This window comes from Phalangium opilio, unplaced genomic scaffold (assembly GCF_054372755.1).
Source record: "Phalangium opilio isolate 3A_F unplaced genomic scaffold, DU_Popi_V2 ptg000082l_1, whole genome shotgun sequence".
NCBI lineage: Eukaryota > Metazoa > Arthropoda > Arachnida > Opiliones > Phalangiidae > Phalangium > Phalangium opilio.
The window spans coordinates 2994466-3011539 of NW_028324189.1; the positions used below are offsets into that span (position 1 = coordinate 2994466).

Below are 17074 nucleotides of genomic sequence, written 5' to 3' on the forward strand. Positions count from 1 at the left end.
TTAAAATAATTCACGTAATTGGGCTTAAAAAAATGATTTATTGTAAGGTTTTTTTCCTTTTGAACACAAATTAAATGAGATTTGACACAAGTCTCGAGTATTTTAGTTATAACCCGTGTAAAATTCCTTAATTGGCAATGGTAAACTTTTCCAATTATTCAGGTACAGCTCCAAACACTCCAAGAGTAAACAGCGACTCCGATTTGATGTTTGTGATGATAAAATGGCTTTTCTAACATCTAGCATGATATCAGCAATGTTTCCAGATTGTTCCGTTCCTATTGTAGGGCCAATCTTCCTCATCTAAAGATTAAAAATTAGAAATATTAATTAAAAATTTGATTAAAATTAATCTTGTATAATTTTAATTAGTAGTTACAGCTTCTCGGAAGATGAATATATCTTCACTGGTTGGGCTGGACAGAAGAAAACACAGGGCTTTATACATTGCATCTTTAGTAACATTTATTTTAGGGAAATTGAGTGAAAATTCACAGAGTAAAACTACAAAGCATTGAAATCTCTCGGGAGTACGTCGTCTCAATAAGTCAATATCTAAATTAAATTATATTTAAATTTGTAAAGCAATAAATTACCAAATTACTAAGACAAAAATACCTGAAAAAGTATTTCCCATTTCATTTAAAAAAATGCTACGAAAGCTAACATCACTAATACTAAAATCTTCAAGTTTTTTTACTACCAGGGCTGCTGTTAAGGCTTCATCTTTGCCATTAAGTGAGTAATTAAAAAGATCCACAGCCGCTTTAGTTAAAGAATCTATATTATCAACAGTTTCCATGATAGTTTTAGAGATGTCTTCCGCATTGTCTTTAGAACCTTTGTGTTTTGGACTTATGTGCGTATCAATACTCAAGTTTGTAATTTTTTGGGACGTGGAATCAACTAACGGAGTATTATTTAAGTCTTTGTTGTTGCAATCAGTTTTCTAAAAGCAAAAAAACAAAGATATTGGGTGAGAAGTTGGGAAATTAAAAGCACTCTGCATGGTTAGGCTTAGCATGCAAACAAAGGTGAAAAACTTACTTTCGAAACATCAATGGAATTATTCAATAAATTTGATGTTGATGGTCTTCTCAGTGGTGAATTTTTTGGGTCAATGTTAATTGCCGGTTTACCTGATTAAAATAAGGTTAACATTCACAAAAAATTTAAAATTTCTTGAGTATTTACCTCTTCCACGTCCCGCCATTGCTGAAATGCATAAAAAAGAAAGACTGTGCAGTCGGCGTTACGGGAGTTGGCGAAGCCTGATTTCGTTGCTACGGGTAGTTGGCGAAGTTTGATTTCGATCTTCTGAGGAGTTGACGAAATTAAGTTTCGATCTTTTGAAGAGTTGACGAAGTGGATTTTCGATCTTTTGAAGAGTTGACGAAGTGGAGTTTCGATCTTTTGAAGAGTTGACGAAGTGGAGTTTCGATCTTTTGAAGAGTTGATGAAGTGGAGATTCGATCTTTTGAAGAGTTGACGAAGTGGAGTTTCGATGTTATTGGGTAGTTGATCAAATGAGATGTCGAGGTTACGGGTCTTGATCAAAAGGAGAGTATACGGAATGAGACGTGCCCATTGTCTATAATAGCCATTCGATCAACTCAAAAAAAAACTGGGAATACAAGAGGAACAGTTGAATTTTCAGCGTTGACTGCGGCGTTGAAGCATGCTTGAAGTTGTTAAGCTCCGTTTCCAAGGCAACTAATTAATATTTTGCCGGAGAACCATACATTTTATTGTTCCTCTGAATGTCCCCTACACAATGAAAACTATTTCGCCCTAATAAATTGATTTATTTGGAGTGACGGGGTATTTCGCGGCAATTATCAGAAACCAAACAAGGCACTCAAGCACAATATGATGCACATCCTCAGGCGCGGTTCCTCATCTCGGACACAGTGGGTCTTCCCCAAAAATTCCGCTCTTCTTGAAACTGTATTAAATAATAGTTCACCGACTGGATGACCAGTCAACTGGACTCCCCAAAAATAATATAAGGGAAAATATAAGTTTTAAAAGAACATATTTTAAAACGAGTCATTTTCTTTCAACATAAAACACTTTAATTTATAAATAGATTCTGCTCCTAAAAAATTCTCCATCTTTTAAAGTTAACGGGAGAAACCACTTTTACTACATTTGGGAGGAAGTATCTAGTTACTTTCGCAGCAGACTTTTCTTTATACAAGTTAAATCCATTTTACAATATGATCAGTGAATTCAGGACATACACTGTTCGAAACACGACACTTGTTTTTTTTTTTTTTTAGTTCAGTATAATTACAATCAGTTAGTGCTTGAGGTTCTTCAAAACTTAAATTTTTGTCCATTAAAAAGTAACGGTGCTAAGAGTGTTAGTATTAAACCAATCATCATCACCCTACCTTAATTAAAAACAGACACTGTCATGAAATTCTATGAAAATAATTCAGGGTGAATATTGCTTATTCAAATAGACTAGAATATTTTTTTTAGTCTGTAAATTGTTTTTCACGGACAAGTGTTAAAGAAAGGGGCGTGTATAGCAATTCCACGAAATTAAAAGTAAAAAACAAACCGGGGGGGGGCGTATTTATGACAGTTTAAAATCATATTATCAGTGAAAGATAATTAAAAATTAATGGTGCAATGATTTTTGACTTAAAATTAGTTTTTTTTTTAAATATTTGGTATGTATGATACGTTGGGTATTTGGTCTCTTAACCTTGATTCAGTTATTGCTAGTATACCGTTAGGTATGTGTCAAAATTAAAGATTAAACGTATAGGAACGAAACAAAACTTAATTTTTGAAAAGAGAAAAAAATTAAAACTTTTCAAGCTAATAAAAATCTACCATTTGATTTTTTTTTTACAAAATATATATATATATTATGTCAGATTCAGACAATAGTCTACTTTATCTTCCTCTACTAGTGTTTTTTTTTACACGTAAATTAATCCGCAGCGGTGTCACGGTAAAATTAATTAAGCTTATTTCTATTTTAATTAGGATAAAAAATTAATTAGATCGTTGTTTCCCGAAAGTGCAAAATTTCTCGAAAGTTAAATGGGGAAATAACCTTACAGTATAGTGGGGAAAGGCAACATTTAGGCGTTTACTCGCCCATGCTTTTTCTACGGGCGCCTGTAGAAATGTTTACTCTGCCGCACACCAATGTTAGTTTTTAAAACTCCGATATATTTTAAGATTCCTTACATATTTTTCTTTTTATGGTTTCTATATTAATTAATATTAGTTTAGAATAAATTATTTCTGCTTTACAGCTAGGTTATATTCCCATTAACTCGTTGGCAAAATAAAAACATTAAAACCAATCAAAAATGAAATAAAAGTGACTGACGTATTTTTGACACAGTTTTGACTAGATGAGTATGTTAGTGATACGTAAAACATTTCTTTTTTATCTTCATATTTTTTTAATGAAACCGATTAATGGCAATCTAGCCTTATCAAGGTGCCCAAGGCCTAAAAAAACGAGAGAGAAAATCTTTGGCAAATATTTTTCATCTTAAATAATAGAGTCCTTAAATTCTCGCAAAAAGTCACCTTTTCTCAAATATCTCGGAGAATGACTAGTTGATAACCAGAGGTATTTTAAAAAGAATTCTTAGGTGTATAATTACAGGTAGTATTAACACGGGGAGTTGAAACTCGATGGGTATCACTAAGGTCAGTGTTTTTCCGTATTCAAATCGCGAGGACTGGGACTTCTTTTGCCAACGCCTCCGTTTGGCGAATGAGGTGATATCCTACCTCGAGAATCAGCCGAGATAATATTGGAGTTCGTGCTGGGAACGCTTGAAGGCGTCGTTGGGGCAGCGATTCCCGGGGCTGGCGTACCACCAGGATTCGCTTGTAACGCTGATCCTTGACCGCAAACTCTATGGTGATTTTCCCAGTCTTTGTGTTGGCAAAAGGCCCCGCAATACCGGGCCACGTTACAACCACTACACGTCTCGTTAGCTTTCCTACCACAGTTCCAGCAACTCTAAACGTAACCAACAATCAATCAATTAGATTAAAAAGATAAAAGTTGAAGTAAAATAAGGGGGTGAAAACGAAAACTACCTCGGGCTTACTGACCTCTGTCGTCTCGTCTTGTTGGTTTATGGACGCCAAGGCTTCCTCTGCCGCTTGTCTTCTGGCTTCACCCAACAAGCGTTCCATTTTGGCTCTTTCCGACGCTACCAACTCACTGGCTTTTGTCTCGGCGGCCGAAACGGCTTTCTGGAGTTCGGCTACCGCTTGACGTTTCACCTCGTTTACGGCTTCTTCTGGGAACGATATAAAACCTGATATACTTATTACATATGTTCCTTTCTTTTAGACGAACCCCTAACAATAATATCCGAGTGGAACTCACCGGCTCTTCTCCTGACTTCGGTCACCCTGTCTTCGGCCGTTTTATAATGAGCTATCAGATCTCGTTTCTTGACGTCAAAGTCCGCTGTACGGTCCGCGCCTACGGGTCCGTCCATCTGCGACGGAGGTGTCGTTAGAAGGTGTCTCCTACCGATGGCGCTATTCCAGAACGCCATTTCTTGCCTTTCACTTTGACTTCTATGTTGAAGGATAGCCAGAGCCCTTTTCGTTTTTTCAACCATACCCAATATACAACTCAACATCTAAGGGTTTTATAGTCAGTACAAGTACGTAATAATGGTCATACGGCGATTTGACTAAAGAGTGCCCTTACCGTATGAATGTTCTTCCATTCATCTTCCATTTCCCTTTCATCCGTAAAGTCCCGATGTAACGTTCCTTTATAATTAACAATCATTCAGTCCGAGTTCTCTTGATAAGTTAAAGTACGCGTAAAAGTTACTTACTTTCGTAACGATCGTATCTCTCGTATCTTTCTCTTTCCCTGTAATAGGAACTGTCTTCCAAACGGAAGTTGAAGCCTACTGGTGGAATGTGATTGCTTCCTGGCGGGATTCGCGCGTTACCGACACCTCCCGCGCTACCGCCTGGCATAACACCGTTAGGACTAGTCATTGTTTGATGCCTTTTCGGCGGAGGATGACCGTCAGAACTGTTTTCACTGTAGCCATTTTCTTTGGACCGACTATTTTCGAATAAATAGAACGTATAACAGAGTTACGCAGACGTCTTTAAGTTCAAAGCCCATTTTGACCGATGACTAATGATTCGAAATTATAAGGAGCATTGTATTGAACTGACTAACCTATCGGAAACGCTCCTCCTTTTGAGGGATGATCCGAGATCTTTGGAATCAGGGAAGGAATCAAAACTTTCTCGCCGATCTCCGCTGGATGGTAGATTATCCGAGGTGGAATTGACTCCGGAGAAGTTAGTTGACGAAGGTGTCCCGTTATTGCTATGGTTGTTCAGCTCCAAGAGAGCTTGTTCGTGTTGGCGGACGTACTGTTGAGGAGTTTGTTTGGCCATACGTGCAAAATGACCCACTTCGGCCTGAAGTAGGGGCAAATGAGACTTGAGGAGTGGGATGACAAAAGAACGCATCGGATAGTTGGTCACTTCTTGAATCTTCATGTGGAATTCTTCGATACTCAAGTTTGAGCTCTGTCAACAAAAGAAAACACGAAAGAAACTTAAGTTTGAGAGAAAATCAGAACGTTTTCACGCCCAAAATGCAATGCCCCTTAAAATTGTTTTATAAACTAATTCAAAATCAAACCTAACTTGAACCTTTTGAGACTAGACCTAATTAGACATTAAAAGTGTTTTGCATTAAGTTAAGTATTCTTGGTATAATTCACCCAAGTTCTTTCATATATAACTGCGAGAAAAATAAATGATTGAGTATTAGGGTAGAAAATTGGGAAGATATCATGAGTCTACCATCTGGTTCTAAATTCCTGCTAGGAAAAATGAAATAAAAAAAAAGCCCTTCAAGAAAGGTATAGGCAAAAGGCTCTCTATAATTCGGTGGTATACGCTATACAGTTCTGAACAAATGAATGGGCGATCCCGTTAGCCAAGTACAACGGAAGTAAAGGCATTTTCCGTATATACTTTCAAGGCGCAGTAGGAAACGCAATTTTTTTTCTTTTTTTCTTTAAACAGAAAGAAAAAACAGTGCAGTATGAGCGTAGGCAGTAGCTCAGCGAGAGCAGAATTTCTGGTATAGAGCGAAATGAAGGAATGGGAAGCCGAGCACGTGTCATTCTTAGATCCGATCACCTAAAAGTTTCCCCCCTAGTCGCGATCATTATTCTTGTTCCAAGGGCTTTAGTTCGCTTCCCATTTTGACCAACAGATGGGGAAAGCATCTAAACTCCCAGAATCCGTCACGTACGGCACCACTATAGGGGCTTTCGCTAAAGTAAACATAAGTTTCGGGGGTGGTGGAAAAATACGAAAAATACTTCGTTTTTTTTAGCCCATGGCGATGGGAACCATGGGAACTCTGAGTAAAACGAACAGACCCAAAGAACGCGTGCTTTTTCCTAAACATATATATATACATTTTTATCACTCTTATTTCTAGTTCTCTACCTCCAATCTTCCTCGTAACTCTTCCCAAGTTTCTTGGCGCAATACCTTTTAGGTCGGGCATACTCCCCAATTTTTACTTCTTTTAGTTTTATCCCTTCTAAAGACGAAAACAAATTATACCTAGTACATATTGTACAATCAAACTAAGTTTTCCCAAGAAAAACGACTAGAGGATAAAACTTTAGCCACCAACTTACGATTTCTCATATTTTATTATTTCTTCTCAAAGGGAGACTGAAATAGACCAAGAGGAGGAAATAACTAAGAGGGGGAAGATACGGGGGTGAAACTCTGCGCTCCATCTCGCTTTTTGGCGCCTGCGCTGTAGTCATTTTGTATCGTGAGAGAGCGCAGAGAGGGCAATGAATCAACCCCCCTTGTAAGAGGGTTGCCTACCCCTTTTTTACGTCTCAAAATAATACTCTCACAAGCTAGACAAACGAGATGAGACTGCAGCCATTTCATATTGACAGTGAGATTTCAGTCAGCTTCATTAGCCCTTTACAACATTTTTCCCGCCACGTTTATTTCTCCCAAAAGCTTGATTGTGGGATTGTGCCTATCTTTTGATTAATTATATAAAAGCAAATTCTTTGTAGAGCTAGAATATTAGCAACGACTTCTTCGCACGAGAAGCAACCGAAATTAAGCGGATTACCGAACTTATTATAGGTATGAGATTCAGGTGGAATTCAGGTGGATGGGGAGTACGCCAGAAATGGAAGGTGGGGGTGGGGGTGCTTTTGTTACAAACGATTATTAATGGGAAGGCAGATATTAAAACTCATCCAGGCACGACATACAAGCTGTTGGTCTCCCCATATATTACGCGTTAAATCAAATATAGGACCAAGCTTCGATTTTGGAGGCATCAAAATCTTTAACAGTTGCGGCTTTAAAGGTTATATACCCCCTAAAACATCGGCCTAAACTTACACACCGAAAACTTTGGTTAAAGAGGTTTAAATCGCGGGAAAACGTTACTTTTAATTTGTCACCGGGATATAACCATAAGTTCATAAGATATGTTCAATAAGTTTGTAACTGGTTACTGAGAGATTGTCATGAAGTGAGAAAGGTAGGTCATAGATTCTCGTAAAGCGACGCCTGGTGAGGCACTGTCAAAGGCTAAGTTTACAGACTAAATAGGAAAATGAACTGCAAGAACAGAGTGTAGTCAATTCTCGCGTCGTTCTCGAACTGCGCTCAGTAAGTCTCTAGCATGAACTTATGGAACATATCTTATGAACTTCATTAGCAATGTTAAATTGAATTTAGAAATGGCCATTTGATGCTTGAAGTGACTAAATATAGAAGTTAAACACTTACGACTAAACCCAGGATGAGACCGTGAACTCTTTCTCCAACTTCGGGCGAAATATCGCTTCCAAACTGTTGCAAGGTAGCCAGAAATCGTTTCAACTTGCTAAGTTGACGGACACTGTTCCCCAGTTGTTCCGGACTGACTAGGGCCGGAGCCGAAACGGAGGAACCGTTATTCGTCACCGTGGATGTCGAGTTTGGGGCCGAGACTAGGTGAGAGGCGCTGACCGAAGCCGAGATTGACGAAGAAGAACCCGAAGGTGGTGTAGGTGGCGTGGGTAGGGACGGTGTGCTGCCAGAAGATGTCGAAGAGTGAGGAGAATGGCTGCCGTTCAGACCTAAACGAAAATAAAATTATAATTTTATTATTATTATTGGTAAGAGTTAGATAAACTTTTAACAAAAGGCGTCGACTACAACTAAAATTTGATATATTATAGTGTATTTAAGCAGGCCCATAGGGCCAAGTAAATTACAGTACCATAGAGAGTTGCCAGTCCCTTCTAGAACTGAAAATTACCGATTAAAGCTTTCAAAGCTTAGTCTATTTAACTGAAATACTTAAGTTACAACTTTGCAGTGTTATGGCTGATATTCATTTAAAAATTGAATACATTCACAATACAAAGCAAAACAAAACTCGCCTATTTTCGCAACGAACTTAGTACAAAAAATTGTATCTATTATGGATTTCTTTCGCACCATTCGTTTTAATAATATTTTGCGATACCGTAATCAATAAAACGAATAATTCTTTCAAATGAAACAATCGAATATATATAGATATAGTTTTGTTGTTTGCGCCTAGAGAGATGGACAGATTGTGTGGTTGGTGCTGGCTAGGTACGAGGCCAGATTATTCTCGTTTGCGAGTTGGTATACAGAGACGGCGGACGGAGGGAAGTACATCCCCCCAGGACCTTTAAAGAGGCGAGGCCGTTCGGGTGAGCAGGTGGAAATAGCGGCGGAAAACAACCTGCGAAAATAAGGTCGACTATAGAGGAAATTCTTCGGAGCGAGCGCCGTGAGAGGACCAATAAAGTTTTCTTCCGAAAAGACCTCAAACCGACCGACATTGGAGAGAACTTTCAGAGGAAACACGAACAGAGAGTGAGAGAGAGAGAGAGAGATGTGGAGGGGGAAAAAATCGGATACGTTTTCTCGTTTTGAAGAGAACAGCTGAGCCAACACAATAGACTTCGAGCTATTTCGGAAACATCAAGCTGATTACACAACATATCAGCTTTTACGATTACACCCGACAAGAAAAAAAAATATTTTTAAGGGGCTATAGCTTATTAAAATTTTGGGTTTGAAAGGAGAATGATTATAATATGATTGAATATTATTTATAAGGGCCACAATATATCGCATTATGCGCAAAACATTTATCAACCTTACTCGGTTTTATATTGGAATTATTTATAGTCAATCCACGTTTGTCACGTACATTGTTGTAATTTTCGTGATATTTTTATAAAGAAAAATAAATTAAGTTTAACCGTATTTTGAATAATTGGGTCTTAGGTATGAGTTTGTATAATTATTTTATATCGTGTAGGTTTCTTACGAACAAGACGTATATGTCTATTTCTTATCTCATCTAGATAACTCTTGACAATAATATGTTTTAACTTTTAAGAAATAAATAACAGAACTGTACATAACCTTTTGTATAGCTGAAAGGCCAAAATGTAAATTAAGTTATGATCACCTTTGTTCAATCAATCGTACTTAATAAATATAGCGGAAGTTGAAGAGGATTAATAAATAATTTAAACCTTCATAGGATATAAAATAGCGACTGTCAAATACGGATGAACAGGCCAGGAAGTATACTTCCCTTATCCGGATCCATCCCGGATGTTATCTCTCTCTTCCGGAGGAAAAAGATCTTTTTTTCTCTCTCTCTTTCAAATTTTAAGCCAAACCAAGCGTTAAGGACAACAGTTTTAAAACCCTAGGTCTATACCTTTTTGCAGAAAGAGACCTATGAAATAACAAACTTATTTTTCAATTTCTAGTACCTCGGGCTCAAACTCTGGTAGAAATAACAGACCCCCGGTGGGGGCTTGGAGATGCACGAATGCCAGCAAGGGTTTACCTTTCTACTTTCCGCGACTTTCATTATAACCTCATTTCCCTCGAGGCTAACATAATTCAGAATTAATCAGGTCTCCGAGATACTCTCTTATAAAGACACACAGTGAGAGAGAGAGAGAGAGAGAGAAAGAGAGAGAGAGAGAGAGAGAGGGTTGCAAGACATTTCGCGGAAGAGTTTGGGCTCTGCAGCGATTGAAATAAACGAGATATTTCGTGGGTTAAGGGTTTTAATCGATGAAGTTTTCTCAAAGTTGTTAAAATGATTCCGAATTCAAGAGGAAAAAGAACTGTGTCTACTATTGTTTCCTTGGTTTTTAGCTAAGCCTATTTTTAAAATTGAATAGCAATATTAAATCTAGAACTATATTTGTCTCAAGGAGTTTTAATGCTTAACCGCAACGCATCTGGACTTTTCGGCAAGTCCACTTACAGGGGCTATTGAAAATGAGAATAATAGAATACGCATAGAAGTATCATCTAGCGTGCACCGAGTGCCAATGGAAGATGAAGAGAAGACCCCCTCAAGTTGGCGGCTATTTTTTAACGCGATGTACGATATAGTCAGGCGAACAATCTTCACGTAATTCAATGTAGGATTACCCATGAAACCTTTCGAATTCGCAGGTGTTTTTTTCGTTTCTCTCTTCCCTACGCTCCCACGTCGTTCTCTTTATAAACGTATGGTACCTTTGATCAAAACTTCTCCCCATTTTATTCCAGACCACGCCTTGGTTTCAACTCCGCGCGTCATTAGACGCGTTTAAAGGGAATGTGAAACGTGTGTACTAATATTAATTATATTTTCACCTACTCTTGATAAATAATAGACCTTTTTGAGATGAAATTAAGCTTCTTCGACTTCAAATATTAACTTAAAGTTTTCGAAATGGTCTATTGGCTAATCTCAAAATAGGCCAAATTACCTACACCTTCCGCTATTCCCGTTTTGCAATACAAGGGACAAATAAAAATCAATGAAATTATGCACCAAGTCAAAAATCATTACAATAAAAACCACCATGCAGTTCCAAGACCAGCTTAACATAATTAATATTTTGTACCGTATAAACCTCTACGACAGCAAAAACAGAAAAATAGGCAAAGTAGCGTTTAACGTTTAAAAATCAGTGAATATGTATAAAGGTTGGTTTTCGCGTTTTACTTTGCGTATAAAAATGACTATCCTCGTGCTAGAAGCTGGTGGCTTCTTTTCCAGATGTGTGGAAAACTGGAAACGCGTTCGCGCTGTTTTTTATTTCCTCTCTCTCTCTCTCTCGCTCTCATTGCAAAACGTTTACAAAATTGTTTTTCGGGATTTGGCAGACCTACTACATGCACCGTATACCAAGAATTGATTCAATACTCGCTAGAGTCTTTAACACCTTTCCTTTTTTCAAGGTAACGATACAGGAGTTTGTAGAAGTATGTACGTTGCGAAAGAGAGACTCGAATCAACTCTCTCAATACTTTAACGAACCATAGCACTAGCGCATGCCCGTGAAACAGGAAAACTAAAATATCATTGGATTTATTCTAGTTTTTTCTTTCTTGATTCGTGGGTTTAACCTTAACTACACTTTTTCTTCTATACAGCGTGAATTTCAACAGATGGGCATTACCAATTATTATCGATTTTGTGAGACCGAACTATTAAGAGTAGTTAAAACCAGTATTTCTTTAGTTTGGTATTGTTGCTAAATAACTATAAAAATATACAGGTATAATATACCTTACTCCGTGGGATTTCAAACAGATTTAGAAAAACAATAATATATAATTGCGGTGTTGTTTTGAAATATTCTTATTACGCTTTACAAAATAAATTGATATAATTTGATGCCAATTATATCAATTAACTAAAATATTTGGATTGTTTTTAACTTATCTTAATTGGAATTCAAAATTAGTTTGAGGAAATTATGTTTAATACAATTGGTATCGAATTTAATTGGATCTCTAATTATTCTGTAGTTAATTGTATCCAAATTGACCGGAATCCAATTCCGCTAAACCTAGCCGGCCGTTTTGAATAAAATAATGTTTTTCTATTCAATTAAATGATCCCACAAAATTGGCTTCGAATTTCACGTAATCTAATCCCAATTTTATCATTTTTTCGGATGCAGGGAAAAAATAGAAGCGACACTAGGAATCTTTCTCTCTCCGTCTCCAATCTGTAAGGATGAAAGGGGCGGGTACTCCTATGGTGACGTCAATAATAATAATTCCTAGGGTCACTTCTATACGATTTCATGTTAATATTGAAGAAAGATTTTCATTATGACCTTACCAGAAATGGAATTTATCTTGTGATGATTATTAGTTGATATTAGAGGTGGACCTGACGTAGATGAAGTTGATGTGGCGTTATTTGATTGGCTCTTGAGTCCCGCCTCGGGAGAATCAGGCATTCTGACACCTCCTATTGATACCTGGGCCACTCCGCCACCCACCGGAGAGCAGTCGTTACTCAGCTCTGCAAATAACAAAGAAAACAAAACTTTATAGTACTGGACATGAGCATTATTAAAAAAAAACAACATAATAGGTTACTAAATATAAACCTATAGTTTTAAATTTGAAATAGTATAGTCCCCGGGGCTTTATAGTTTATAGCTGCCTAAGAAAAGACCAACTTTAGCTGGAAAATCACCTGCTAGCACTAGGCACGCGTGGCGTATAGAGCCTCAGAAGCGCATGGACCAGGAGAGCAGGTGCCAGTGGTATATCACAAGGAAACCCATGGCAAAATTATTCCGCCCTTTATGTATAAAAAAATATCCTAGCATAAGATTTGTTCTGCAGAATTTCCGTGTGGGGTAAAAATGAAGGGAGAGTGCAGACTAGGAATCTATTTTGGTTATAATATATAAAAACTATCGGACCTTTCAAGCTCTCTTCTTAAGAGACGAGGGTGTACTGAAGTTGAACAAAAAAAAAAAAAAAAAAAAAAAAAGAAGTACATTTATAAAAAAAAATTGGAGGGTTTGCAGGTGTCCACAGCTGCCACTTTCGGGGTTATATGTATTCTCGGCTTACCCATCCCAAATTCATCCTTAGTCATTTAGGATGGTGGATTTGAGAGAGAGAATTTAGGCTTCAATGCGAAGGAGTATTTATTCGCATTGTAAAGATATCACGTGTACTGCCGAATTTAATTTAAATTTAAGCGTCACAATTAAATTAGCGTAGTATATTTTATAGAGCGTTTTAAAAGCTTTTATACGAGACAAAATTGGCCAAAATTGGACCAGAAATAAAGAAGTTTTGGAGGTTTAATCTACTTTCTTTTGATAGAGAGTTTTATGAGTTTTTACACGAGACAAAATTGGCCAAAATTAGACCAGAAGTAAAGAAGTTATAAAGGTTTAACCTACTACCTTTTATAGAGCGTTTTAAGAGCTTTTATACGGGACAAAACAGGTCAAATTCGGACCAGAAATAAAGAAGTTATAAAGGTTTAACCATACTCCATGCTAATCTTGCGATAATTGTTATATTTAATTAATATTACCAACCTCTATTTAAAATTAAATTACGCAACGAACGTGCATGCATACAAACTTCAATACAATTTTAAGGTTTAAGACTTCGTGGGAACAAATATACTCGTATCGCGTTTAAATTAAACTAGGCTTAGCTCAGCCCCTGGTAAGCGGTCACTCTCGCTTGTCAATCTAACTCAGACTGGACACAGTAACGAGTATTCGAGTGGAAATGCATCGTTAACTCGGGGAAAAATCAATGAAACCATGGAGCGAAGTGTAAGAAGGGGAATTAAAGTGGTGGGAATTTAAACAGACGCTACATCAGCTCTAGCCGGGATGCTGTTTCGCGGCCCCGTTAATTATTAACCAATAAAAATTATTTTCAATTTATACATTGTTTTGGTGATAATTACGCTTCTACACAATGCAAACTATGGAAATTAAACCACGTGGCAGCCTTCAAAGCTGCCGGACAACAAACACCGTGCGCTAGCCGGCCGCTATGGCTATTTTTGAATATGTATTGATTTGCAATTATTATCTATTGCGCGCGAGTCAATTAAAAAACAGCCGGCAAACTTCCGACGACTTTATTTTTACGTTTCCTTGTTTTTATATTGATTTATTTTTTGTTATTATTCAAGTTTTAAATAGGAAAAAAAAAATAACAATTTAATAGAGTAAATAAATAAACTTGTTCATAATATACAGTGTAAACCGATATCAAAATAGAGAATTGCAGCATTAACTTTGGATTTTAATCTAGTTACTATCGTTTAGAACAAAATTAACAAATATAGTTACGGGAATTTAAATATTTCTTTATCAATTTAACTTCAGAAGAACATATACGATATTTAAATGGTTCCAAAAACGGACAATCTGCAGGTTTATAGTTCTGAGAAAAGCCGCAATGGAGCTATTTTTATTGTAATCTGGTAAAACATTTCACTCCCTTCAAGAAGATTACGTAACCCTTCTTACGTTGCCTCATATTAGGCGTTTACAAAGTCTAAACCACGACAAAGTAAAGGAAAACATACCCCTTTTAAATTAGACCAACTCACCAAAAATGTACAGGGTACGACCGTATTTATCTATGCCAATCTTATCAAACACCAATAAAATGCGTATACGCTCCACCCCCCATTACATATTCAACAATACCGTCCTAATTACGTGAAACCCTCTTATTATTTTAATTATAGTACTATAAATAAGAATAACACTTCCCACGGGTCATTTTTATTTAATAATTAGAGTGTATGTATCATATATCTTGTACAATACCCTTAAACTATCCGGGTCTAACCAAGTAGGAAAAGAACGCTTTTCAGGGTCTTTAGCAAATTTCCGTTATAGAACAATACGTATCAACCCAAGCGTATACTACAGTCAAGCCTAAGAATAATACTTTAGAGCCTAATTGAGCTTAGGGTCACTTTGGGGTTATGTTCAATGCAGAGTTATACTGAAAACACTAGCGAAAAAAAATTCAACCCTTAGTTTTATACGTACGTTCAGAAGAAAACACATATGGTCGTGGTTCTATTGGAAGGTTACCATCTGCTTAAATTTTACCCTCCTCTCACCAAACACTTTTTCCAACCCCTAGTTTATCCCCCCTTAATTCTCCCCCCCCCCATTATTTTGGCGCCCTCCCACCAATGGCATATTATACGTATCCATGCCACTATCAAATTTAGCCATGAATAAATAATTTTGGATCTCATGTAACTGCCTTGTTCAAATCGCCGCCACTACGCCCAGGGCCTTTGGAGGGACAGAGAGGGGAAGCCAGAAATAGAGTGTGTAATATTACCAGGCTATAATTTTTTTCATATTGTGAATTTTTGATGCAGTTATAGATGGAATATTCAAGTATTTTGGTGGAAACTGGAGAGATCTCGTATTCTCTCTTTATCACCTTAAATCTTCAGTGGATAAGGAACAACAGCGGATTGGTATTAATATTAAAAATAATCTGGATAAAGTAGTGCCCTCCGGAAAATTCAAAATGAGGCATGCAGATAGTATCTCCTTTTACTAAATCGTTATTAATATTAAAATATATCTTATTTTTATAAAGCCATTCCAAAAAAAAAAAAATAATAAGAAATGGAAATTGTTTTTTGAATTTTATAAGGAGACTTATTTGCATATTCATATATTTAAATGAGTGTTTTAATATTTTAATTATACTTTAATATAACTCGCTCTGAATTAAAGACTTTGTTGCAGAGTAAGAGATATTCCTCCCTTTGAGCGCCTTGTAAGGCAACATTAAAATTTCCAATCCATGAGGCTTATATTTTAAAAATGAAAATTTCAGTTTGATCCAAGCCCCTTAAGAAAACACGTTCGTAAATGATAGAACGCCATTAACCAAATATTTCCCCCAATACCCTCGATAGAATTAATGCTATGAAACGATAAAACTGGATCAATATCTCGCAATTAAACCTTCCCAAACTCCAAAAGCAGTTTAATGTAGGATACGTAGCAGCTGCGATACAATTGCGGTGCGGTTATTTTGGACTTTGGGTGGGTTTTTAATTAATTAGAAAAGACACAGAGGAAAAGTTTCCGCTAGCTGGAAATATTTCCAATGTCTTCTTCTTTTTTATTCACTAAATCGAAATCTCCCACGCATCGGCGGCGTGCGAATCCCTAGCTCCATCCCTTTTTTGCTCTTGCGCTTCTATTTCTTCCTGTACGGGATAGATCTTCCGCGAGCCGCCTCAACGCAGCGCAGCTTCTTCCGTAAAAGGGAATGGGATGTATAGTTAATATCGGTCGCTATCCCAGATGGGTCTTCTCCCAAACCCCTCTTTCGCATTTGTAAACAATCCAGATAAGCCCCCTTCGCTCTCTCTCTCTTCTCTCTCTCTCACTCTCTCTCTCCCTCCCTATAGAAACCATCCCCCCTAGCTTGAGCTCGCTCTTCAGCCTCCCAATTCCTAGAGACTCTTCCGCAGTCTCTGGCAAAATTCTGAGCTATCTTTTGAGCCCTTGGGGTATACGAATAGGTCCTGGTGCGTACTGTACCATCCTGTAAGGCTGGCAAACTGCATGCCGGGTATATTTTCCCGAAGGGGTTTTTACGCTAGGCCGAATTCAGAGTGTTTTTACAAGTTTATATCCATCCCTAGCTATAGCGATCCACTCGAGAAAGATGAACAAAAGTAAAACGGGGGGGGGGGAGACGCTTCGTTTTTCGACCCAATTGCCTCTCTAAAAATGCAAATTAACATTCTATACGTTCTTCTACAATCTACAACTGATTTTATTTCGTCTATTTTTTCCTTTTTTTTTTATTTTGAAAAAGGAATAAAATTGGAAAAATTTTGTATTTTTAAATAAATTTATTATGGATTGAGATATAAGAGCAATATGTATTCTTCTATAAGTATTAAACTGCAGTGTATAAATTTAGTCAGGGATAGATTTAATTGTAGAAGTAGGAATGGAGAACAGAGTAACGTGGACCCCCTTCCCCGGGACCGAGGGGTATGAAAGAAGAGGCGGTACATAGCGACAGAGGTAAAAAGGAATTACGTATTTTTCGACGTCCCCGTCAGCAACGTCATCAAAACGTAGGCTTTAAGTGAGCCAATAAGATAATTTAAACTTTTCGTTACGTGTTGGAGGGAGGGACTCTA

General features: G+C 37.2%; 2 protein-coding genes across 9 annotated transcripts in view; both read right to left on the bottom strand.

The window, feature by feature from the left end:
* Positions 1-18: 18 nt before the first annotated feature.
* Positions 19-1308, bottom strand: LOC149650935 (uncharacterized). Its single transcript, XM_089847668.1, has 5 exons — positions 1195-1308; positions 1048-1139; positions 619-949; positions 380-555; positions 19-303 (listed from the first exon to the last, which is right to left on the bottom strand). The coding sequence occupies exons 1-5, from the start codon at positions 1211-1213 to the stop codon at positions 103-105; spliced, it is 819 nt and encodes a 272-aa protein (XP_089703794.1). The 5' UTR covers positions 1214-1308; the 3' UTR covers positions 19-102.
* A 744-nt stretch (positions 1309-2052) lies between these two features.
* LOC149650936 (protein CBFA2T1-like) overlaps positions 2053-17074 on the bottom strand; it is a 45882-nt gene continuing 30860 nt past the window's right edge. For 3 of the 8 annotated variants that reach the window (XM_089847666.1, XM_089847659.1, XM_089847665.1), the window contains exons 2-9: positions 12215-12400; positions 7828-8159; positions 5204-5562; positions 4845-5083; positions 4712-4776; positions 4379-4640; positions 4084-4307; positions 2053-4003 (exon numbers count right to left, since the gene is read on the bottom strand). In XM_089847666.1, coding sequence (XP_089703792.1) covers positions 3686-4003; positions 4084-4307; positions 4379-4640; positions 4712-4776; positions 4845-5083; positions 5204-5562; positions 7828-8159; positions 12215-12335 — 1920 coding nt within the window. In that variant the 5' untranslated portion in view covers positions 12336-12400 and the 3' untranslated portion in view covers positions 2053-3685. The other 5 variants (XM_089847663.1, XM_089847661.1, XM_089847662.1 and 2 more) reach the window with 5 other exon arrangements.

Coding starts and splice junctions, on each gene's coding strand:
- LOC149650935 (XM_089847668.1), bottom strand. Junction 950..1,047: donor ATTCCATTGATGTTTCGAAA/GTAAGTTTTTCA, acceptor TTTTGCTTTTAG/AAAACTGATTGCAACAACAA. Junction 556..618: donor AATGGGAAATACTTTTTCAG/GTATTTTTGTCT, acceptor AATTTAATTTAG/ATATTGACTTATTGAGACGA.